The sequence below is a fragment of the Dipodomys ordii genome, unplaced genomic scaffold, assembly GCF_000151885.1.
Source record: "Dipodomys ordii isolate 6190 unplaced genomic scaffold, Dord_2.0 Scaffold26, whole genome shotgun sequence".
Taxonomy (NCBI): Eukaryota; Metazoa; Chordata; class Mammalia; order Rodentia; family Heteromyidae; genus Dipodomys; species Dipodomys ordii.
Genome location: NW_012267242.1, coordinates 2,588,106 through 2,614,335, shown reverse-complemented (window position 1 = coordinate 2,614,335; position 26,230 = coordinate 2,588,106). Strand labels below are relative to the sequence as shown.

Here is a 26,230-nt window from a genome sequence, read left to right as displayed (position 1 = left end):
GGTTCTGGACTATCAGATGCCAGTCAGAGTAAGAAGGAGTACTGTACTACAAAGTATAATTCAAGAAGCTATAGTGAACTAAATGACACTGACAAAGACCACAGAACAATAATGAAAATCATTTTCTAGAAAGAAAAGCATCAACTTTGAATTTCTGTATCCAAAAAGTCATATAACCGGGGCTAGGAAGGTGGCTCAGTGGTAGAGCGCTTGCCTTGCATGCATGAGGCCCTGGGTTCGATTCCTCAGCACCACATAACCAAAAAAACAAGAAAAAAGCTGGAAGTGGCGCTGTGGCTCAAGTGGTAGAGCGCTAGCCTTGAGCTGAAGAGCTGAGGGAAAGCGCCCAGGCCCAGAGTTCAGGCCTCACAACCGGATCCAAAAAAAAAAAAAAAGTCATATAACTAATTGCAGAATGCATCATTCTGCTTCTATTAGGAAAAAGTAGAAAACAAAAGCTGATGTTTAAAAAATGAAAAGGGCAGGTTAAGTTCTACTTATAAACATTCAGTTACACTCAACTCTCCTTACTCATCTACAGTACTTAGTAGAAAATTACTGCAACCAGAGAACAATGGAGGGAAACACAAAGACTTTTTACTTATCCTTTTAAAAGTCCATATAAATATTCTTTTTGTCTCCTCAAGCCAATCATCATAAACTTACTGGAGAATCTCTATGAATGCTCTTGGTAAACACTCCTGGTGAACACTAAAGACAAGTCAGGAAAAAGACTATTATTTATACAAAAGACTTATTGATAAGAAGAGTCCTGTTTTTGTAGATTAACTCATTAATCGGTGATAATGCCATTTAAGGTCCAGTAATTTTTTTATTTTCAGTCATTCCTTTATAGGATTACACAGAAGACACAGTTAAATGTACACACTTCTTTTCCACATACCAACATAAGAGCATATATATATATATATATATATATATACACATTGCATTAATATACATATTAATATAGATTAAATTGTACCTTGAACACCTTCGAGGAGTAGATCGACTCCCTTCCTATAAAAATCAGAAGCAGCTTCATAGTCATCTTCCTCTTCCTTTTTTAAAGCTAGCTTTATTAATTCTCCTGCTTTCTCCAAATAATCTCTCTTGCCAAGCCTAGGCTTTAAACTGCCAGGAAAGAGGCTACGAATCTCCCGTTCTTCTTCTGCTTTATTTGGTTCACTGTCAGAAGCAACAGCTCCTAGTGCTGAAGAATCTGAAGAAAGACTGAGACCAAAAGTTCTAATGGGAGAGTTTTGATTGGAAGCCATTCCATCATCTAGCTCAGCAAGAGAATCAGCATCAACAGTAAGAGATAGCAGATCACTGTCACTGGAGAATCCTAGAAATATGATCACAATAGTAAACAGATATTAAATTGAGCATCAGCTGCAAGATCACAAAGCACAACATTATTCATTTTTATATTAACCAATCAATTAAGAAGACTGTAGTTTAAAGACAGAAGTCAGTGTCTAGCAATTTTTTTATTTATTTCTTTCACTTTTGCACTCTCCATACAACTCTGGAAGATAATTCCTTGTCTTAATCGCCAAAAAGACAAGTCATTGGCCTTGTCAAAATAGCCTTTACCCAAGAGCTGTAAACTGTCCTATGGGAAACTGTTCAGTATAAACACAGCTATGAAAATTTTTAAAACACACACATTATAATAAGGGAAAAGAAAAAGAGCTTTGGAATAAAACCAACAATGTGCTTAACTCTCAACTTTTCAAATTTAAACTGTGTGCTCAAGAAAGGATATCTTAATCATTTGCTTATTATGCTGTTTTATATGAGAAATAGTTAACACATGAACAACATAGGACTCTCATGAAATTATAACTTACCATTATATAATAATTATAGAATGATTAAATTATGCATCCTCATAGGTGTCCCTTCAGAGAACCATTCATATCTGAGAAATGTATGCTATTTAAGGATTTTAATGAATCAAATGTAATAAAAAAATTTGTTTCATCCTTTTCTATAGATTTAAAGACAACTTTGGACTATATCTGCTCCTTAGTTCTGAGACAGAAAATGAATAACAGATGCTTCTGAATTGCTTCCCCTGTTTCATATAACTGATTTCACAGTACATAAGCATGATTCAAAACAAAAGCATGATTCAAAACAAGCAAACTTTCCAGTTTCAACACCTCCCTTCACACTCTTAGCAAAATGATTAAGGACACCACAAAGCTTGTTTATAGACTCTAAATATTCACCAATACATTAAGAAAGCCAGACAATTTTAAATATAAAATATTAAGGACTATCAGAAAGTAACATAAATTTTACAAAAACTATTTTCCAAAACAAAAAATACATATTGAGAGAAAGGTACTGTTTCAAAGCTTTACAAATCTTATTACTGTCTGGCTTAAACAAAACTAACTAGATTCCCAGACCTGATTCTAAACACTACTGTCATATATTGTTCTGGTTAAAAGATGTTGAGAAAAATGCCATATAGAAGTATGATATGTGCACTGCCATGGAAGGGAGGATGTCAAACCCAAGGCTTCATTCATGTGCCAGTCAGTTAATTCCTTACCACTGAACTACACCACCAGCTCCCATTACCATTGAATATTTGGTACCAAGTTTCTCAGAAAATGTATTTGAGGATTTATTTTTGGTCATATGGTCTCTATTGCTCAACTTTGTTTATGAAGCATAAAAACAGCCACAGAGATCTATAGACTGAAAAGAATAGCTATATTCCAGTAACTATTTATGGACTCTGAAATTTTGATCCCATATATTTTATAAAAAATTTAATTCTAAGGGAAGATATACAACAGAGGGGCCCATCAGCTGCACCTGGACATTGATGAAAATGAACTAAGCAACTCAAGGGCAGCAATGAGAGGGAAAGAGGGAACAGCTGACACTAAGCAAAAGAAAAGAAATGTACATATCACCCAATGTGGAAGAAATAGCTGTACTGCCAAAGCTCATAGAATTCACAAACATTATAGACCATGATAATGACAATTTGCCTTGTGAAGATTAAAATGCGTTTGTGACTTTAAGTATCACTGTCTCATAATACTGTGACATTTGTGAAGTTTATGTAATCACTTAATCTCAATAAAAACGTATTTAAAAATAAAAAAATTAATTCCATATTTATTATACGCCATTCTTAGCTCACAGGCCATATAAAAGCAGGCTAAACTATAAAAGCTGGCTAGACTAGATGTGGCCCAAGGCCATCATTTCCCAACTTCTGTTATAGATTAAAATTGTATACTTCCTATTGAATAAAATAAGTTTGGGTAGAAACATTTTACTGGTAGTTGGTATGTGTGCTAACCCTGAGGCTTGAACTCTTGAGTCTTGGTGCTGTCCCTGAATTGTTTTGCTCACGGCTAGCATTCTATGAGCCACAGCACCTAGCTTTTTGGTGGTTAACTGGAGATATGAATCTCATGGACTGTCCTAACCAGGCTAGCTCTGAACTGTGATCTTCAGATCTCAGCCTTCTGAGTAGCTAGGATTACAGGCGTGAACCACCAGCATCTGACAAGATTAATTTTCTTTTTTATTGTTTTTTCTTGGTCATGAGGCTTGATCTCTGGGCCTGGACGCTGTCCCTCAGCTCTTCAGCTCAAGACCAGAGCTCTACCACTTGAGCTACAGCGCCACTTCCCATTTTCTGGTGATTTATTGGAGATGAGTCTCACAGACTTTCCTGCCCCAGCTGGCTTTGAACCACGATCCTCAGATCTCAGTCTCCTGAGTAACTAGGATTATAGGCATGAGCCACCAGCGCCTGGCTACAAGATTAATTTTCAAGCCAGCTTTAGACACCACTCTGGTATCCTGTTAATATACCCGTGTTTTTATTTTTTTCCAAATCCTTAGAGTTCTAATAAAGTATGAGTTCTGCTCCCAAAAAACAACAGATTTCATAAAACCCATAATCTCAACTGGGATTCATTGGACCTAATGAAAAATCATTTCAATTCTCTGACATTTTAGCTATACAGACAGTACTTCATAATCAGAATGCTTATGGCAATCTAAAAAATTATTCACTCTTCTGAGAAATATATCATTTTTATGGGATTATTTAGTAACTTAAAAATAGCTCATATACCGCAATGAAAATTTATTTCTCTACTCCACTGAAACAAATAAACAGTTTAGTTGAGAAAGCAGCTCTGTATAAACAGCTAATCACAAAAGAAGGGAAAGGTTGCACCACAGGTTTTTGCTCAGTTCTCTAGTGCCTGGTCTCTGTAGCTTTTACAGCATTTATCAGATCGTTCTGCTTCACACTCTACCTGGCTATCCTTTCTAACAAGTACAATAATACCAAAGGGCAAGAGGGTAAATTATGTGTATTCAGTTTCTTGGCTTTTGACCACAAAAAAAAAAAAGACCTAGGAACACAGTCATATTTCCTCTTACCTTTGCAACCTACCTTATTAGCAAAGGGAATCAAAATTAAATGGAATTAGATCAGGAAACAACACTAACAAAACATCTAGAGGAGATAGGAACTGGTGGCCAAGCAGTGCTACTCAAGAGGCTGAGTAGCTTATCTCCAATAAACTCTTATCTCCAATAAACTATTCAGAAACAGCTGGAAGTAGCATTGTGGTTCAAGTGGTAGGGAATTAGCCTTGAATATTGTTGTTTATCCTACCTAGCTCCTAAATACCTAATACCCAATATTACACTCGGTATCTCTACAGTTTTTAAAAGTCAATATTTATCATCTATTTTGTGTGCATCATGCACACACTGACATTCATATTTATCTTAAGAAAAATGACCTATTTATTGTAACTGCCGTCATCGAAGAAAATTCACTTAATAAGGTGAATTGAATAAAATAACACCAAATAAATAAGTACCTAAAAGAAAAAATAATTTCTTCAAGCTAAGTATACAAGCAACATTTTAACACAGGAGAGACTAGGATACTCCATCATAAGATTTAGAATTCCTATGGTGCCACCTCGTGGACATCTGTAGAATAAAACTTCTAGTTCAAATGTAAATTACTTTTAGACTTCCTACATTTTGTCTTGTTGAACTTCAACCTGCACTGCATAGACTTACGTAGTAAAAAAGAATTAGCCCATGAGCTCCAGTGGCGCAATCGGTTAGCACGCGGTACTTACAAGAATTAGCCCAGAAAACAACAGACTTTTCAAGTTAGCCATTCAGAAAACAACAAAATTGGCTTTTAAAAAAAAACAGATTTAGAAGCCAGGTGCTGGTGGCTCATGCCTATAAGTCTAGCTACTCAGGAGGCTGAGATCTGCATCTAGCCTAGACAGTAAAATCCATGAGACTCTTATTTCCAATTAACCACAAAATGCCAGAATTGAGATGGGCACTGGTGGCTCTTTTATAATCCTAGCTACTCAGGAGGCTGAGATCTGAGGATTGCAGTTCAAAGATAAGAGTCTATAAGACTCTTATCTCCAATACACACAGAAAAAGCCAGATATGGTGCTGTGGCTCAAGTGGTAGAGTGCTAGCCTTGAGCAAAAAGAAGCTCAGGGTTAGCACCCAGGCCCTAAGTTCAAGACCCAGGACCAGCAAAAAAAAAAAAAAAAAATAGAGAGGTAGGTAGATACAGATAGACACACAGGGGCTGGGAAGGTGGCTCAGTGGTAGAGTGCTTGCCTTGCATGCATGAGGCCCTGGGTTCTATTCCTCAGTACCACATAAGCAAAAAGAAAAAAGCCGGAAGTGGTGCTGTGGCCCTAGCCTTGAGCTGAAGAGCTGAGGGACAGCGCCCAGGCCCAAAGTTCAGGCCCCACGACCGGACCCCCCCCCAAAAAAAACCCAGATAGATACACACACACACACACACACACACACACACACACATACACACACACTTCATTTATGCTAAAATGCTAACTAAAGAATCGATAGGTCCTTTGTAGTTTCCAGAATTGTTACAATGAGCACATGGGGAATTCCATGATCCATAATTTCCAGTGTGCCAAAGAAACAGGTAGATTGTGCTATTCCAAGATATATTTAAGAATATTCACTCTTAAAATATGTTACATATAAAGGCTGATCTCCCAATTTGTACTTGTGGTTATGATATCAAAGAATTTTCTCTGGTTTTCTGCATGGTCCTGGAAAATGTCCCTCTCAAAACTGCAAAGGAAGTCAAGTAATGTATTAGGAAGAGGAAATGACACAGATTGCCAGATGAGCCAGACAAACATCAAAGGCACCAGTTTCAAGGGCAGCATGGCAGTAAAGCAACCTGCATCCTTCAAACAGGCCAACAGCTGAGGGAAACATGTCAGAAGCTCAGGTCTCATGCACCACTCTGGGCAGGTTTCCACAGTGTCACAGCAACCTTATGAGTAAGTTTAGTTCAAACAAAACATGCAAGTTTCAAATGAAAATAAGATGACAACAATCAATTAGATTGCCTTTCATCTTTGGGAAAATATAGTTTAATTGCTCTGGACAAAGGAGATAAAGAATAACCAGCACTTCATGTAAGAACTGGAAAACAATGTCAACCTTTCATCTAAAATCCTGCTGAATAATTTCACATTTTTCAGTACAATAATCAATCACAGTCTGAGGGGAAAGAAGAATGATGGAAGGGTAAGACCAACATGCACTGTACTCATAAATTGAAAATTTGAATTGAAACCCTTTGTACAACTAAAGATTGTGTATATATACATATGTGTGTATAATCAAAAATAAATAAATGAGGGGCTGGGAAGGTGGCTCAGTGGTAGAGCACTTGCCTTGCATGCCAGAGGCCCTGGGTTTGATTCCTCAGCACCACATAAGAAAAAAGCAGGAAGTGGCGCTGTGGCTCAAGTGGTAGAGTACTAGCCTTGAGCTGAAGAGCTGAGGGGCAGCGCCCAGGCCCAGAGTTCAGGTCCCATGACCGGACCAAATAAATAAATAAATAAATAAATGAAAATGGACTCCAGGAAATGGAAACAAGAGGCGTTTTTTTCCCTTTCTTTTTCTTTTCTGTCTTGTTTGTTCGTTTTTCTGTCTTTGGGAGATAAGGGAAGAGCACAAAATTGGAAGGACATGGGGTGAACAAATGAAGTACTGGTACTCAGTAGAAGCTATGTTGAAAATGAACTACACAACTTGTAGACAGGAGGGGGAAACTGGTAGAGAATGAAGGAAGGGGTGACACTGCCCAAAAAGAAATGTACTTATTACTGACATATGAAAATGGTAATCCATCTTTACATCAACTTTATAATAACAATTTTAAAAACAAACGAATAAAAAATGAAAGTTCCTAGTTTAACAAGATACTTAACTCTAAAAGCAGTTTCTCTACTGCAATATAAAACAAGCATAGATCTAAAACAAAAACACACATTCCAGATTTTCATGTTTCCTTTAGAACTTTCATTCAAACGGGTTTGCATGTTGCATTTTTAAAATGCTAATAAAAGTTATAATCACACAGCCCCATCACTATGCACTGAGAAGTAAGAAACTTATCACCTGCTACAGTTTAGTTGTGGTTCGATTCCCAAAAGGTTTTTGTGCTGGAAACCTGGAGGTAAGTAAGTAAGGAGGTGAAACCTCGTGGGTAATTAGATCACTGGAAACATTCCCCTTGGAAGGACCAAATATGATTCTTGAGGAACCTCGCTAGTTCCCAAGAGTGGGTAGGTATTTAAAAAAAAAAAAAAAGAGCCAGAATGCCCTCTTCCCATGTCTGGTTTCTCCTCTTATTATGGGATCTCCTCTGTACCTATCTGCCTAGTCTGGCTGGCTGCCAGCTTTCCTGCTCTTTTGCTACTGATGTTTCTCTCCCTTGGTTGCCTCTGGGATTACCAGGGCTTTGGTTATGAAGTAAATCTTCCAAATTCCCACTAGGCCAGAAAATCTCAAAATTATTTCAGTCATTTCTCATACTCATTACCCGACTTATGAAATAGTAACCCCTTCATGCAACACCTAAATAATACAATTACATTATATTTTAAGTCATTTCTCCATGTAAATAACAGTGAATTTGCCAACTCTCTTGACAGTAATTCTTCAGTATTGGTCAAGAAGGTATCTTTCCTCAGGATTAATTAGCCAGGCTCTAAAGGGAGGGGTAAAAATAAGCATTAACCACATTAATGGCTCCTTGGTATTCACACTTCATGGGCCAGAAGGCACAGCTGAAATACTAAACTACATGACAGGATAAAATACCAATATTACTTTTTGCTGTCATAAGGCCTTGTCAGATTGCCAGATTCCTCTCCTAAATTTTAAGGCTGGAAATGTGACTTGGCATAAGAACACTTGTTTAGCGTAAGCAAGCCATTGAGCTCCTTTCCCATTACAAAAAAAAAAAATTGTTTTAATGAAAACAGTTTCATTCCTAAAGTATCAAACCTTCCAAAGAAAACATGTCCTTTGGGGGCTGGAGGGGCGGCTCAAGTGGGAGAGTGCCTGACTAGCAAAAATGAGGTTCTAAGTTCTTGCAGAATATTTTCCTTTCTATTCTCCTTTCCTACTTTTTTATTAATTCAATATCATAGAATCAGTACATTTTACAGGTGGAAAACACATTCCTTCCTCAGGAGTCAGGAAACTGGGGCATCAGACAGACCAGAAGAAGAAGACACCTTCCAAGGAAACCTGTTCTAGAATTAAAAGCACATTGGTATCACAAGTAGGAGCTAAACTTTTCTAATACCTAGCCAAACTCTCAGAGTAAATCAGGTCAGAGAATAGATGTGTTTTCCAAAACTCATATAGATTATAAACTCAGGTTACTGTCAGCAATGCTCTGGTATGACTCTGAAGGAGTCAGGAAAGTCAAAAGTATTGAGGGCTAGGCCCACAGCCTTCTTCCATTCCACAGAAGGTTTCAATGAATGGACTTGCTTTAAAATCAATGTAAAGCACAAGGAAAAGGAGCAAAAGCTAACCACTTAAAGTGATAGCACCAATAGAAAAAGGAGTACAAGTTTATCAACCAATACAACAGATAGCAACTTCCTGGTCTTACCAAGTCAAGAAAGGAAAGAATCACTTGGCTGTTAACATCTGCACAAACACAGCACTTCAATGATCATGGCTACATTCCATGTAACATCATAAAGCAATGTCTTCCACCATAAACTCTTATTCACAAAAGAGATAAAAACATGTTTACTCTATTATTTTACCTTTAAAAGCCACATCTAGCCAACCTCAAATCTATTTTGTTTCTAAATCATCACCCCTCTTTTGCCCCCCACAACCACTCTTATTTTTAATTCTATAATCTTCCCAGAAGAAAACCTAGTTATGGAAAAAAATATAGTTATAAAAATGCATGTATTAAAAATCTTCATATAAATTCAAAGATCACTTGTTAAGGGAACAAAACAAGACAGTGAGCATTCTTGAATTAAAGAGATTAAAAGCAAGAAAATACTTTGGTTTAGACTCATGTAATTAGAAATCATATCAAACACACTAAAATTGCCTTAGGCTTATTCTTTCTAGGTAAATGACTCAGTTTTTAAAGCAGTCTGGAATATCTAAAAGTCAAATGCTGAGAAATTAGTATACAGTAAGTTACACTGCCTAGTATATAAAAAGGTCTTACTTGGGGTTGGAGACATGGTTCCATTGGTAGAGTGCTAGCCAGTGAGCAAAAGCATCAGGTACCAAGCTCAAGTCCTGGTCTCAGACCAATAAATTCTTACTAAGATATAAACTCCCATCAAATCTAGAATGCCACTGATTGTAAGTTAAGTCACTATTGTATATACTACTAGGAAAGAAAAAAGCTGCCAATTAAATTTGAGACAGCTACCCAAAATGAGTGCACCTCCTGTCAGTTAAAATCTGATAGAGATAAAAGTATCTCAAAATAAGCTACATGCAGTATATTTCCTATAGACAGCCAGTCTGCCCCCTATAAAATCTTTGGCATGCAGAAGAAATTAAAATCTCTTACCTTCTGTACTATACTCAGGAAAGATATCAACAATAGAATCTGAGTAAGCTTCAGCAGGACCAATTAATTCAGAACCATCATTAATTATTCCACCCTAAAAAGATGAAAACAGTTGTGTTTCCTTGTTATAAAGAGCATGAAATATCAGCAGTAAACATTACCTCAACTGGGGATGTATACAGATTATAGAAACTAATGTAGCAAAGTAGAATACTACGGTTTTAAAAGAATCAGGAAGTAAATCAACATTGGTTCATCAACTATAACAAGTATACCATACCAGTGCAAGAGGCAGCAGAGGCAATACATGGGCATAGAGTACTTTCTGCTTAATTATTCTTTCAAACTAAGCTGCTCTAAAGTAACTATTATTTAAAATTTTTATGAAAATACTGTTTATAATAATATGTAATTTTTAATAAAATACATTAAGTCTATCAAAGACATTCACAAAGTTTGTGACAGGTACGGCACTCAAGTCAGCAATCTTAGAAACTTGGGTGGCAGAGAGGGGGGGTCATGGTTCCCCAGACAACACTGGGAGCACAAGTTCAAAAGACTCCCTCTCAACTAATGGCTGGGTACAGGAGCACACACCTGTCATCCAAGCAAAAAAGATAGCACAAATAGGAGAATCATAGTTCTGGCATGCTCAGACTCAAGAGACTCGATCTTGAAAAATAACCAATGCAAAAAGGGACTAGCAGAGTGGCTCAAGTGATAGAGTACCTGCTTAGCCAGTGTAAAATTCTGATTCAAACCTGAGTACCTCCAAAAAAAGAAAAGTCACAGGAAGAAAAGAACCCATCAGCTAGATATCATTTAGTGTCCTTGGAAATAATTGTTTTGATTAGGGAAAAATGATGGACTCTATTAAGTGTTTATTGGCTTTTATAAAATCATAAATGACAACATATCACATAACTCCTCAGTGAAGTCATTTAGGCTTACTTGTACATTACAGATAAAATAGATGTAAGATATTTTTAGTGAAGAGACAATTTTTAAACATATAAATCATGAATGTAAAATGGATTCCTCCATGTGACCATCATTTATATTTTTTATCTAGATTCACAAACTCAGGCCTAGAAAGATATTTTCTCTTTCTCCACATGTAACTAGAGAATGGTTTCTTTAGAAAAGTGGTGGTGTGATTTTTTTTGCTGTGGCTTTACAACTGAATACTCTAATCATGGACAATTACAAATAATTCATAAAGCAACTCTTCTGATATTTAACATCCTTCTTTCTGTCTTCAACCAAATGCCCCAAAACTAACTACCAGGATAGCAAACACGTCTTCATTTAGCATAAAGAACTCACTATCTCTAATCAGAAATATTCTACCTAATAAAATAATATATATTCCTTTTAAGTATACAAGAAACCTTCTTCCTGGATATATCATATGCTTATTAACATAAAGGAATCAAAATCATACAAGCTATGTACCCTGATCACACACAAAAAAAAAATTAGAAGCCAATAATAAAAGGAACTAGAAAATTCACAAATACTTGGAAATAAATATCTATTTCTCAGTAACCCTGGATGAAGAGAAATTTCACAACATCAAAAAATACACTGAACTGCATAAAAAAGAACAAAATATATATAAAAAATATGGTGCTCTGAGCAGTGTTCGGAGGAAAATGTGTTGCTGTAAATGTCTGTATTAGACAATAAGCCAATAATTTTCATTTTATGGAATTAATGAGCATTAAGTACAAAGAAAGCAAAATGAAATAAATAATCAAGTTTGGGATAAAAATTAATGAAATACAAAACAAAAAATAAACAAAAACCCAAGAAAACAAACACTGGTTCTTAAAAGGAAGGGAGAGAGAGAGGAGATTTAATACAGTGGGTTACTTAATTTTCCTGGTATTAATGGATCTATACAAGTAACTTTTCACAAAACAAATTATTGGTAACTTGTTTTTTTTATTATCTAGTTTACTCAAGAAAGCTGATATTTTAAAAGACATTGACAGGACATTGCAAACTTATGATTTAGAGTAACGAAATAGAAATAGTAATATGAAAGTTTGTAATAACTCTCTTATGATTGACTTTGTTACTTAATCTTTCATTACTCTTCAAATTATGCTAAATTTATCAGAAACTAAATATAAAAAGGTCAAGTCAAATCGATAAAGCAGTGTTTAGTTCTTGGCTGTCCCCTTTGGCAGTTGTTTCTTTCTGTCATGGTGTCTGTAATTGCAAAAAAAGAAAAAAAAAAGGTATTATAAGCAGAATCATTTTGCTTTATAGAAGTTGTGAAAGGTATCCTGGAAGTCATACAGACTCACACATGCTAGAAGGCTTAAAAATTAGTTGGGCTGGGTACCAGTGGCCCACGCCATTAATCCTAGCTACTCAGGAGGCTGAGATCTGAGGATCATGGTTCAAAGCCAGCCAGGCAGGAAAGTCCATGACACTCCTAGCTCCAATTAGCCATCACAAAACTGGAAATGATGCTGTGGCTCAAAGTGATAGATTGCTAGCCTTGGGTGAAAAAGCTCAGGGACAGTGCCCAGGTCCTGAGTTCAAGTCCCATGACTGACAAAAACAAAAAAAGAAAAAAAATAGTTGGGATTAATAGAAGTCAGATTATTATTACTTTAAATACTTTAAATAAAAGTCAGCTCTTCATTCTTTATCTTTTAGATCTTGTCATTCTTAATTATAGGAACTGTTAGATTTTTAGATTTTGTGAAAGAAGATACCTGCTTTTAGAATTTTGTAAAATAAAGAAAGAAAGAAAGAAAGAACTATTTAAGAGTAGCCAAACTCATCTTGGAAAATACCTTGGGACTTTTTTGAGATGCTGGGAATTTGTCTTCCTCCCATGCTGTGTACTAAGCCTTGAATCATGCATGCTACACAGCTACTTTACCACTGAGCTATATCTCTAGTCTCCCCACCTTTTATTTTTCTCACTAAGTAACCTAGGCTGGCCTTGAACCTGTTCTGTAACCCAGGCTACCCAAATTCACAATCTGCTGCCTTAGGTACCAGAGTGCTAGGATTATAGGTATAGGCCACCACACCATAGGTAGTACCAAATCCTATATAAACTATGGGATTTTTGTACATACATATGATAAAAATCAACTTATAATTTATGCAGTAAGAGAGCCAGGGGCATAGCTGGGTGGTAGAGCTTCAGCTTATCATTCAATCCCAGTGTGTGGGGGGAGAGGAAGTGTTATAAATTAAGCTGTAAGAAATTAACAACAATAAAGAGTAAATGAGAGTAAAATTGAACAATTATATCAATAATGCTAAAAAAATTAAATCAATATGCTAAGAATTCATAAAACATATGAATTGTCAGGTGCTAGTGGCTCACCCCTGTAATCCTAACTACTCAGGAGGCTGAGATCCAAGGATCACTGCTTGAAGCTAGCCCAGGCAAGCAAGGCTGTGAGACTTTTATCTTCAATTAATCACCAAAGAGCCAAAAGTGGAACTGTGGCTCAAGTGGTAGAACACTAGCCTTGAGCACAAAAGCTCAGGGGCGGCACCCAAGCCTTGAGTTCAAGTCAAAGGACTGGCACACATATGTGTGCATGCACACACGTGCGCACGTGCACACACACACACACACACACACACACACACTCAGTAGACTATCCCCCCTAGTCAGCCACAGACTAAAAATATACCATAAAAATCCCAGAAATAAAACAATAAATTGAGTGTGTATAAAGTACATATGTATGTGTATATGTATATGTGTGTATATACATGTGTGTGTGTGTGTGTGTGTGTGTGTGTGTGTGTATAACTGCACTTGCTAAAAAATCCACTGACAGATTGATTGGTTTTTGCTTTGTTTTTAGCTCTTGGTACTTATGATTAACATAGCTGGAAACATTGTGTACACATCTTTGTGCAAAAATATTTTGTTATTCTTGAGTAGGTTTTGAAGAGTGGAACTTCAAGGTCTTATAATAAGTCATTTTATTTTTATTAGTACTGAGGATTGAACTTAGTGAGCTGTGCTTGCAATGCAAGCATTCTACCACTTGTGCCATGCCCCAAGCCAACTGTTGTCCAAAGTGACTACTATTTTATATTCTCCAACAGTATGTGAGTAAACAAGTTCCTCCACAATCTCACCAACACTTGGTACTCTCTGACTTTGTAATTATAACCAATGTAGCAAGTATGTAGTAGTATCTTACTTATGTATTAATTGTAGTTTCTACTTCTTCTAGGCTTTTTCCTATGTCTTCTTTAGTTAAATGTCTAGTAAAATCTACCTATTGTTTTGCTGAGTTGTAAGAATATATTCTGAAAATATTCTGGCTAAAAGTCTTTTTTATTAGGTATGTAAGTTTTATATTTTCTCTCAAGGTGTAGCTATGATAGTATTTGTTCAGATGACCAAATTGATGGTAAATTTTTCTGGAAATTAAAACACTCAAAATTATCATGAGTTTTTTAATAAAAACAAAATTGAAGGCTGGGCGCTGGTGGCTCACACCTATAATCCTAGCTGTTCAGGAGGCTGAGATCTGAGCATCACAGTTCAAAGCCAGTCCAGGCAGGAAAATCCAAGAGACTCTTATCTCCAATTAACCACCAGAAAACCAGAAATGGCATTGTGGTTCAAGTGGTCGAGCGCTCACCTTGAGCTAAAGAGCTGAGGTACAGCGTCCAGGCCCAGAGTTCAAGCCCCACAACCAACAAATAAATAAATGAAATTGGCTAACTTTTACTATCTGATTTCAAAACTTACGAAGGTACAGGTTGATACCTTTATAAGACAGTCTGAAGGTAGTAGTTGTATAAGAACACTCTAGAAGATTAAAGCAACAGAAATAGCCATTACATTTACAATCAATTTATCTTCAGCAACAGTGCTAACACAACTCAATAGTAGAAAGTATAGTTTCTTGAACAAGTAGCATTGAGTCAGATATACATGCATTAGAAGTTGAATTTGGTCTACTACTTCACACCATGCACAAAAATTTACAGAAAATGGACCAGAGACCTAAATGTAATATTGAAACTTTTAGAAAAAACATGGGAGAGAATCTTCATGACTTTGGATTACTCCAAAAAGGAAAAAAAAAAATCAAGAAATTACACTTTATCAAACCTAAAAAAAAAGCTACTATGGTTCACATACAGCTAGTGTTTTAGTGTACAAATTACCTTTATACAAATTCATGTCAGTTTGTTAAAGAGAAAAAAATCAACTACAAAACAATTACTTAGCCTTTTTCTAGAAAGCTAACAAAATGCAAGAGGTAAAATGTAGTAGTGAAATACAATACTAACTAGCAATCTGCACAGTTGTTAATGCAAAATAAATAATAAATCAGAAAACTAGTGTGTGGAGGTCAAGAGTCTCAAAGATCTGCCCAAGCTGGCTTTAAACTGTAATCATCAGATTTCAGTCCACTTCTGAGTAGCTAGGATTATAGGCATAAGCAACTAGCACCTGCCTTTAGAAAAATATTATTATAAATGATAGGCACCTATAATCCCAGCACTCAGAAGAATTGATAGTTCAAAGCCAACCTTAGCTACAAAATAAGACTGTATTTCAAAACAGAAAAAAAGTAAAGATCTTAGAATGAAAAAAAAATGCTTGTCATGAAACTTAAAACATTAATATTCGCGGCTGGGAAGGTGGCTCAGTGGTAGAGCGCTTGCCTTGCATGCTCTAGGCCCTGGGTTTGATTCCCAAGCATCACATAAGCAAAAAAGAAAAAAGCCGGAAGTGGCGCTGTGGCTCAGGTGGTAGAGCCCTAGCCTTGAGCTGAAGAGCTGAGGGACAGCGCCCAGGCCCAGAGTTCAGGCCCACTACTGGACCCAAAAAAAAAAAAAAAAGCATTAATATTCGGTGACCTATCTCCAACTGTGCAATGACCATTATGCATACCTTTATATAAATTAGTGTAACTGCAACAAATGCAAATAGATTTGTATTCCAAAGAGAAGACAACAACTAAAACAAAAACTCAGAAAGTGACTATAAAAGTATTAGTAAGATATAAGATATTCCAGAAAGACTACAAACCTTGAAAAAGTCTTCAAGCTGCTTACTGTTATACAGAGCAGGAATATTGGCAGAGAATTGCAGCAGGTCTTCGGCACACTGTCTTCTCTCTTCAATAACAGTTTTATCAAATCTCCCTAGAATTAAATAAGAGCCAACACTTACAGAAAGAACAACCAAACACTGCTCACAAACCAGCAGCAGGCCTACCACTGCCTGTCCATGGTGCTTATTATAACAGCAAACTCCTGAAGTCACATGTAGACTCTATAGTTAGCATTAGCAAGAAAAAAAAATGATGTTTCTGATTAAAAACAGGAGGTGGAGATGTCAACTGAGAAATAAATGGCAGTGTAAGGAATTTACTTCTTATGATGTTGGTGATGTGACACTACATTGGAAAAGAGAATTTTAGAGAACATGAATGAATTACCACAGTAATTTAATATTATCATTACTCACATAATTTCCTCTTTTCTACTCTTTTTTATTTGAAAAGCCAATGAAGAGAGGAAATTATGAGAACATCTGTATTATCAGTGGGGTCAAATACCTCAGCTTGAAGTAAAAGCTTTTATGCTAAATCTGTGTGTGGCACTGTAACACACATGACAGCAAGCTTGTGAGAAAAGAGTACACAGAGCCAGTGAGTTCTGCTTCACAAGAGGACCAGAGGTGGTTTTCATAGAATTCTTAATGGCATGTGCAATTTGAATGATGAAAAGACATTTTCAAATATGATCATTTAGTCCAACTCTTAGATTACCAGTTGGCATTTGTCACACAGCCAGTACCATACTGATTGCAATATAGGTTTAAAACAATACAAAATCAAAAGAGTAGCATTATCACACACTTAAAACATTTTAAGTGTTTTTGCAAAATATTACAGAAAACGAGGCACAAAGAGATTTCCAGTTATAAAAATCAAGACAAGAATTTCAAAACTGAAACACTAAATTACCCTCCACTCAATGGGCCTCAAGCTTAGGGAAAAGTATCTAACTAAGAAAAGATCTAGAAAAGAAAAAGAAAAACGGCACTATAAAAAAAGAAAGAAAGAAAAAGAAAAAAGAACTCTAAAGGTACTAGAATGAGATCTGGGTTCATATGTGAGCTCTGCGGCTCTAAGTAAAGTTCTGGCTCAACTGATAGAGCGCTAGCTTTGAGCAAAAGAAGATAAAGGCTGGTACCCCAACCCTGACTTCAAGCCCCAAGACCAACACAGAGAGAGAGAGAAAGAGGGGGGGGGGGAGAGCCATGCACAAGTGGTTCACATCTGTAAACCTAGCTACCCAGAAAGCTGAGAGATCTGAAGAACAAGGTTCAAAGCCAGCCCAGGCAGGCAAGTCCATGAGATACATCTCCCTAACTAACCACCAGAAAACCAGAAGGAGCACTGGGGCTCAAAGTGGTAGAGAACTAGCCTTGAGCAAAATAGCTCAGGGTCAGAACCAGGCCCTGAGTTCAAACCCCACAACCAACCAAAATAAACAACAACAAAAAAATTCTAGCATTCACAAACTACAAGATCTTAGGCAGGTTACTTCTTCATTGTAAAGTAGAGAAAATAAAAGATAAGGCACAAGGCTCCAAGATACATATCAGGCACACAGTGAACCCTTAGCAGGCAAAAATATTTTTTTAATTTTCAAGACTGTTATAGTGACTAGCATAAAGACTATGCTAGGAAATTTTTGTGGACTATGAAAATAAAAATTTTTTCCCAAAAAAACTTTCAAAGACCTGCTTTGAAAGAGATATATGATGCCATATACCTTAATTCTAGCTACTCAGGAAGCTGAGATCTGAGGTCTGGTTCTGAGAATCAGATCTGAGATCTGGTTAAAAGCCAGTCTAGACAGAAAAGTCCATAAGTCATTTCTCTCTGATTAACTACCAAAAAGGCAACTATGGCTCAAGTAGTAGAACACCATCCTTGAGCAAAAACGCTAAGGAGCAGGCCCTGAGTTCAAGCTCCATTACTGGCACCAAACAAAAGCTGAGCCAGATGTCAGTGGCCCATGCCTGTAATCCTAGCTACTCAGGAGGGTGACCTCTGAGGATTGTGGTTCAAAGCCAGCCTGGACAGGAAAGTCCGTGAGACTCATCTCCAATTAACCACCAGAAAACCAAGAAGTGGTGCTGTGGCTGAAAGTGGTAGAACACTAGCCTTGAGCAAAAGGAGCTCAGGGATAGCACCCAGGCCCTGAGTTCAAGCACCATTACTGACCAAAATAATAATAATAATAATAATTTCTTACAGAACATTCAAATAGGAAATGTTAACAGTGAGTCCACATATACACGCAAACAAATAAATTTTAACAATAAAAACAACAATCTCATAGAATCCCATGCATACTTACAGAGGTACATTTTCCTAGAGAAGAGGTTTATAAAATTTTGGCATCCTCAAAGAATCCAGAGCCCTGGAGCAGTCATGCAGATAATTCTAAATTCTAATATCCAGCTTTCTACTCATTTGCTAGAATAGGCATCCAGCTGCTATCTAAATATCTGTTATCACTTTCTTTTCTAGAAATATACTGATACTTGATTTTTAACAATATACCCAGGAGCTCAGAAAAAAACAAAAGGACTATATAATTGTCAAATAGCCTTTCAGTTAAAGAATGGTCTAAATTCTAGCCAATAAGGTATTTACCTTGTAGCATCACAGATATCTGCTTTTCTTCCTTTCCCTTCCTCCTTCTAGAAAGGACCATTGAAGGATTAAAAAATGAACACAGAGCAACAAAATCAGGAGCTGAGTCCTGATCCTTGCACACTGTCCCTGATGAAGTTGTCTCCAGACCTTCAGCAATGAGAAAGAAACTGGCTTATATTGTTTGAAACATCACCACATGTAACCACACCTAACCTAATCCACGATACCAAATCTGTGTATTCATAGGTCTCAGTTCATATGTGACAAATATTCTCCCAATGACAATAATACATCTAAAATGATACTACTAGATTATGATACCTTGGAAAGTTTTTTTCTTAAACAAATACAATAAAAATTATGAGGTGAGCCAGGCACCGGTGGTTCATACCTGCAATCCTAGCTACTCAGGAGGCTGAGATCTAAGGATCACAGTTCAAAGCCAGTCTAGGCACAAAAGTCCATGAGACACTTATCTCCAATAAACCACTCAGAAAACCAGAAATGGCGCTGTGACTCAAGTGGTAGAGCGCTAGCCTTGAGCTGAAGAGCTGAGGGACAGTGCCCAGGACCAGAGTTTAAGCCCCACGACCAACTTAAAAAAAAAAAAATTGTGAGGTGGTTGATTTAATCCTAATGTGAATAATCTTGCCTCCTCATTTAGGTAGACTAAATGCTTAAGGAATGAAACTTGTAGTGATCTATGCATTTCTATTCCACTACACTTGGAATAAACAAAAAATGGCTTATATATGAAAAGATTCAGTATATTGAATCAGAATATGATGAAAGAACATGCTCACTTTTTTTTGGGGGGGGGGGTCCGGTCGTGGGGCCTGAACTCTGGGCCTGGGCGCTGTCCCTCAGCTCTTCAGCTCAAGGCTAGTGCTCTACCACTTGAGCCACAGCGCCACTTCTGGCTTTTTTCTTTTTGCTTATGTGGTGCTGAGGAATCGAACCCAGGGCCTCAGGCATGCAAGGCAAGCACTCTACCACTGAGCCACCTTCCCAGCCCGAACATGCTCACTTCTATGTTCCAAAGATAGTGCAGAGTAACAAAATAAAATTGTGTTGGTAGCCTAAACACGACCAATTAACCTTTAATGCAATAACGACTAACCCTAATAAATATAAAATGTTTCCTAGGATAAAATATAGAAGCAGCAGAGTTCATAGTTATGCTAATGGTGGACAATAGCCTTACAGCTATTCTGTAGATGCTTAATATATCGCTGAACTTTCATTCTAAAGGTAGCAATGTCACTGACGTTTCAAATTGACATTCATAGTGCCAATGTTTTTTTCCTGGGAAAGAGTAAAAAAAAAAAAAATAGGTAAAGATAAAACATGCAAAAAATTCCTAGGAAAGTTTTATTATGCAATATTATTTATCAGGTATAAGCCACTCTCCTGCCCCAAGTTATTCAATTATCTTTTATTAAAAACTATAGGGGTTGGAGCACTGGGGGTTCACGCCTGTAATCCTAGCTATTCAGAAAGCTAAGATATGTGGATCGTGGTTCAAAGCCAGCCCAGGCAGTTAAATCCCCATGAGACTATCTCCAATTAAACACTCAAAAACCCGAAGTGGTGCTGTGGCTCAAAGTGGTGAGTTTAAGCCCCATAGATATAGATAGATAGATATAGATAGATAGATAGATAGATATAGATAAACAGATATAGACAGATAGATAGATTGATAGATAGAAATTTAATTCAAACATACTAACTAAATTGATTAATCACTGGAAATAAAAGCCTCTAGTAGATTTATAGCAGATTTTGGGATTTAAAATACAAATATGTCAATGATCAGAAATTAGTTATAGAGAAATAAAATTCATTCTTGATCAGTAGGAAATTAACCCAAAACTTCATGCTGATATTAACTGTGACAACAATTCATTCATAAATGGAAAAAAAAAAAAGGGCTGGGAAGTTGGCTCAGTGGTAGAGCGCTTGCCTTGCATGCCTGAGGCCCTGGGTTCGATTCCTCAGCACCACATAAGCAAAAAGAAAAAAGCCAGAAGTGGCGCTGTGGCTCAAGTGGTAGAGCACTAGCCTTGAGCTGAAGAGCTGAGGGACAGCGCCCAGGCCCAGAGTTCAGGCCCCACGACCGGACCCAAAAAAAAAAAAAAAAAGAAAAATGAGATAAATGAAGGAAAGAAAAGCAAAATGTGAATTCTCTCTAGCCAAATAATACCAGGAACATACCTCTAAACAAGTTATAGTCCCAATTCCCTGAAAAAAATGATAGAGAATTTAGCCCACTGGGATCCATGGGACATTTCAGCCAGGAGGGTGTTAGGACTTGCAGGATTTAGCATCATACTAGATGCTTTTGGAAAAGATTAAAAGTTAGGTATGGTCATGAGTCATGAATATCATATGGCATGTGTGTAGTGTGTCATGTCATTTATATTGCATATGTCATATATTCCATACATGCCACGTGTCACATGTGTCAAGTGTGCCATGTACGGTATGTGTGTTGTGGCTCATATGTGTAATGTGCCGTATGTGCCATGTGTAATGTGTGTTGTGTCCTGGATGTCATATTGCCACATGACATGTGTGTCATGCACATGTCATAGATGCCATACACACCATGCATGTCACAATTCATATGTAGTATATGCCAGTGTGATATGATATGAATGTGGCACATTATATGGGCCATTTGTCATGTGACGTGCATGTCATGTTTACCATGTGTCATGACATACATGCCATGGACCATGTGTGTCATGGTGTCTCACATGGTGCATACATATCACATGTACCATGTATGTTGCAGTGCCATATGTCATGTGTGCCATGTATCTGTGTTGTTGTAACATGTATCGCATGACATATGTCTTGTGTCATATGTGTTGAGAGTCGTGTGTCATGTGTTCCTTGTAGTATGCCATGTATGACAGAGGTCATATATGTCATTTGTGTCGTATATCGCATTAGCCATGTATAGCATTTGTGTCGTGTCACATGGGACACGTGTGACCAGAATGTCATGTATCATGTACCATCTGTGTCGTGTGTTCTACATGTCAGGTGATCATGTGTGTCACGTGTATCATTTGTGCCAGGTATCATGTGTCATGCATGTTGCATGTGTTGTACATGTCATGTGACATGGATGTCGTATGCTGTGCCTCATGTATCACTTGTGTCATATGTTGTGAATGTCATATCATGTATCTTCTATAGTACATGCCGTGTGCCATATGCAATGTGTATCGCATGTCACATGTGTCGTATGTGCTTTGCATGTCATAGATCATGTGTCATCATGTATGTGTCGTGTATGTTGTGTGTTCATGTGTGCCACATGCCATTTGTCATGTGTATCCTATATCGTATGTTTCACTATCTTGTCATGTGTCATGTGTCATGCATTCTGTGTATGTATATGTTGGTCAACATGTGTGTATGTTGATACATGTGCATTGATCGACCTATATGTATATGTTGACATGTATGTATATATTGACCTATACACTTTGACATATGTGTATATTCTGTATATATATTTTCTCTATAATGTACTGTATGTAATACTGTATAATAGTCTCTCTATACATGGGGAAATGTTGGAGAGCCATCAGGGAGGGCGAAAAGCAAAAGGAGATGGTGATAAATAATAAATCCAGTAGCAACCATTGAATTGCAAAGAAGTTTGCTGGGTTCCTCAGACCAGAGCTGATCTACACTTGTCAAAAAAAAAGCAAGAAAGAGTGAGGCACTGGTGGCTAATGCCTGCAATCCTAGCTACTCAGAAGGCTGAGCCCTGGGAATCATGATTCAAAGCCAACTCAGGCAGGAAAGACCATGAGACTCTTACCTCCAATTAACAACAAGAAAACCAGAAGTGGAGCTGTGGCTCAAAGGGATAGAGTGCTAGCCTTGAACAAAAGAGCTCTGAGGCAGCACCCAAGCCCTGAGTTCAAGTCCCATACAAAAGCAAAAAAGGTCTCTCTAGAGTTGTAGCAAGCCAAGGCTAGCAAGTGGGTCCAGAGAGCCATGATGTAAGAATCCCATTGGGATTGCCTGTGGTATGCAGTATGCGCTGGGAGGTCAGGGGAAACATTGCTGTGGTAAGGGCTAGCCTAGTCTAGAAGACATGCAGATGAGGAAGGGGCACCAGGAGACCACTTACCAACAAGGCAATCAGGTATACAGTCTATAATATCTATGCCAAGGGGAGCACAGGGAACAAGTCTGAAGATGCTAGCAAGCCAAAGCTGAGGGGAAGATACACAAATAAAGCCCAAATACACAAGAATCGATAAGAAGCTTGTTCTCCCATACACCTGCAGTGGGTTAGTGTCCTCTGTAAGGTGGCTGCAAACTGGTTAGGCCTATAAATTTGTCAAGTTACTGTGAACTGGGATGTGGCCAAAGGATGGCCTCTAGAAATAACACAACATGAACAAGAAGAAACTAAGGTTCAGGGCCAAAAATGTGAGGTAAGATAAACCTCCCCACCCCAATGTCCCTCCAGAGCCCTCTATTTCAAAGCTTAGCAAAGGAAAAACAATGAAAATGCCTAACCAATCAGTGGAGAGCAGGAAATGGAAAAAAGAACATGAAGTGAAGAGGCAATAAGAGACATAAGAGTACAGATTCTCAGAACCAATAATTACAATGTAAGAACTCAGGAAGTTCCAGGCCAATATCTGAAAGACAACCATTTCCCCAGAGAGAATACAGTTGAAACCAGTTATCAGAACATACTTACAAAACACAAATATCAACAAGATACAGAAGTACTTATTTATATAAGAATAGACAATAAATGCCACAAAAAGAAAACTGGTTGTTAATAACAACTCATATAAAACATTAAACATAAGTTGGCATTTCAATTTATTGGGAAAATGACAGATTATCTGGTAAATGACCTCCCAATACCCATTTCTTTGAAAGAAAAGTAAAATGAAGCATCTTCTGATAAAATTTTCTAGAGAATAAAAAGACTTGGTTAGTGTAAAATAACCATCTTCCAAGACACGTATTAAGAAGCATTTCTAATTGAGGCAAAAAAAAAAGAAACAAAGTCAGGCAGGTATAGTGGACCACATAAATTTGTTTAACAAAAGAAAATCCCTATTCAATATGTACTTCATGGATTTGTGTTGTCTGGGCTTCACAGCATTTGCCCCAGCCGTAATGGTTTAGAAGTGCTGGAATAGAAAGATTGTGGATGATGTGACTAGGAGCCAGACTTATGCCATATTATGCCTGAACATCTGTGTCCTTGACTTCAGCATTAATCCAACCATTATCTCCATCTTGATTTTTAAACACCACATCTCGCATAATCTGCTAAGAATTTTCACAAAGGAGAAAGAATTTTGAAGGCTACTCATATCCTTCACTCTCAATTTTTAGCCCTAGACCCTGAAGCTATGATCCTACACCCTTGACACCTGGACTTTGTTTAGTAATTTGTACTCACATATTTGTCCACAATGGACTCAAGAAGTACACATTTTCATAAAAGGAAAAAAGTATGTGTTCACATACATACAACTATATAACTCCTAAAACACATATCAATATGATTATATTGAAACATGTATATATACAGGTTTATATATAAGTAGGGTTGTACATAAACACTGTATTGTATGCATGCATATAAATAAAGGCATGCTTCCTAAGTAGCTGCTGAAAGAACTTAGAAGTAAATTGCAATGAGCATACCTACTGTCCAGACATGGTCTCTGTATAAGGAAGAGTACAGCCCAAAAATGGAATCAATTGAGCAATTTGTAAGCAACATCTTACAGGATTACTAACCATCTGCATAGGATTTACTACTGTAAAAATAATAATAAAAGAGAACTCAAGGACTGCTTGGGGTTGAGGGGAAAAACTAAATGAAGTATTTGGAAGAGTGGCCTAGCATGACTAGCACTCAGAATTCAGTGGAGATACTATGGCTGCCATTAGATGAGAGCAGTGAGCTAGGTTGCCCCCATCACAGCCGTCCTAAATAGGAGTGCCAAGGTTGGTGGGCAAAGAATCACAGTCTGGACCTCTCTGCTGTGGTGCCAACAGTCCCAGGGATGATAGGGAGGGAGCAGCAGGAAGGAGTCAACATATACCAGTGGCAGCACAACCAAGAGAAACAGAAACATACCAAAACCTACTTCTCTCAGTATCCTTCTATTGTCCGAGCTCACCTTTACCAATAAAAAAGGAGGTCCCACAAGGTAATAAAGACTGATCTGGAGCCAAAATGCAATAAATTAGTAAATGGCAGAAGCTCTAATACCATTTCCCACAAAAGCAACTAAGATTCTTAAAGAAATGGCAAATCAAATACTGGATATCTTGTTATATCTAAAAAAATCAAAAGCATTTGGGAGGATGGAAAGTGGGAGAAAAAATGAGGGAGGAGGTAACAAGTTCAACAAGAAATGTATTCATATCTTACTTATGTAACTGTAACCCATATGTACATCATCTTGACAATAAAATTTAAATTAAAAAAAATCAAAAGTACTGAAATACAAAAGAATATGATAGGAGTTGCAAAAACACAGAACTAGTTTAAAAGACTGCTTGAAGATGGGCAATTTAAGCATCAAAATTGGGCACATTAATGAATTCTAGACTACCAGGAACAAAAAATGAGTGCAAGTCCAAATCAATAAGGTCTAGATGAATATACACACAAATATAGAGAGATATTAATATACTTGTATATGTACAGATACCTAAGTGCATGGATTGGTTCATGGATGTAAAGATCATAGCTACACACATCCACAAGGAGAGAGGGGAGAGTAATATCAAATATGGAGATGTCAAAATTGAAAACTCATTATTTTGGAAACCTCACACAAACATTCTTTCATGCAAGCATTATCAATGGATACTAAACCTAAGGGACAATTCTGTTAGAAAAGCATGGCCTTAGAAAGTTACTTACTAGCTGGCTACAAGAAAGGAAATGAAAAATACTCAATGTTTTGTAGTCTGAAAAGTGTCTCCCCAAAGGCATCAAGTCCTAAGCTCTGGAATCTGCAAATGTTATATTATTTTGAAAAAAGAATCCTTGCAGATCTTGAGATGGAGCTTTTATTCTGGATTACCAGGGAGTACACTAAATGCCATTTCCAGTGTCCTTGTAAGAATTACAGAGGGAGATTTCAAAGAGTAATACACAGAGCACAAAGAGGTTTCAAGATGGAGGCCTTGAAAATTCAAGTAATATAGCCACAAACCAAGAAATGCAGGCAGCTTAAAAATATGAAAGAAAAAAGAAACAAATTCTCCCAAGCCTCTGGAGGGAGTGTGGCCCTACCAACAACTTCATTTCATCCCAGCAATACTAATTCCAAAACTTGTAGCCCTCAGAACTATAGGATAATAAACTTCTAATGTTCTAAACCAGCAAATTTGTGATAACTTAGTATGGAAGCCACAAATCAAGAAGAAAAGTTGGCCAGTTGACACAAATAAATTGGTATCACAACTGAGGTGCAGATGGGCATCATACGCCTTCACATATGATACTCTGACAAGGTCAGGGAGAATAGGGAGAAAATATTCTTCAAAAATGCCAAAGTAACCCAGT

At 37.2% G+C, this 26,230-nt stretch overlaps 1 protein-coding gene across 5 annotated transcripts in view; it reads right to left on the bottom strand.

The window, feature by feature from the left end:
• Rps6kc1 (ribosomal protein S6 kinase, 52kDa, polypeptide 1) overlaps positions 1-26,230 on the bottom strand; it is a 152,540-nt gene that overhangs the window by 97,198 nt on the left and 29,112 nt on the right. For 3 of the 5 annotated variants that reach the window (XM_013015331.1, XM_013015332.1, XM_013015334.1), the window contains 3 exons: positions 15,993-16,108; positions 9,947-10,040; positions 986-1,348 (listed from right to left, as the gene is read on the bottom strand). In XM_013015331.1, the coding sequence (XP_012870785.1) occupies positions 986-1,348; positions 9,947-10,040; positions 15,993-16,108 (573 nt within the window). Of the gene's footprint in view, positions 1-985; positions 1,349-9,007; positions 9,074-9,946; positions 10,041-15,992; positions 16,109-26,230 lie in introns of those variants that run through there. The other 2 variants (XM_013015333.1, XM_013015336.1) reach the window with 2 other exon arrangements.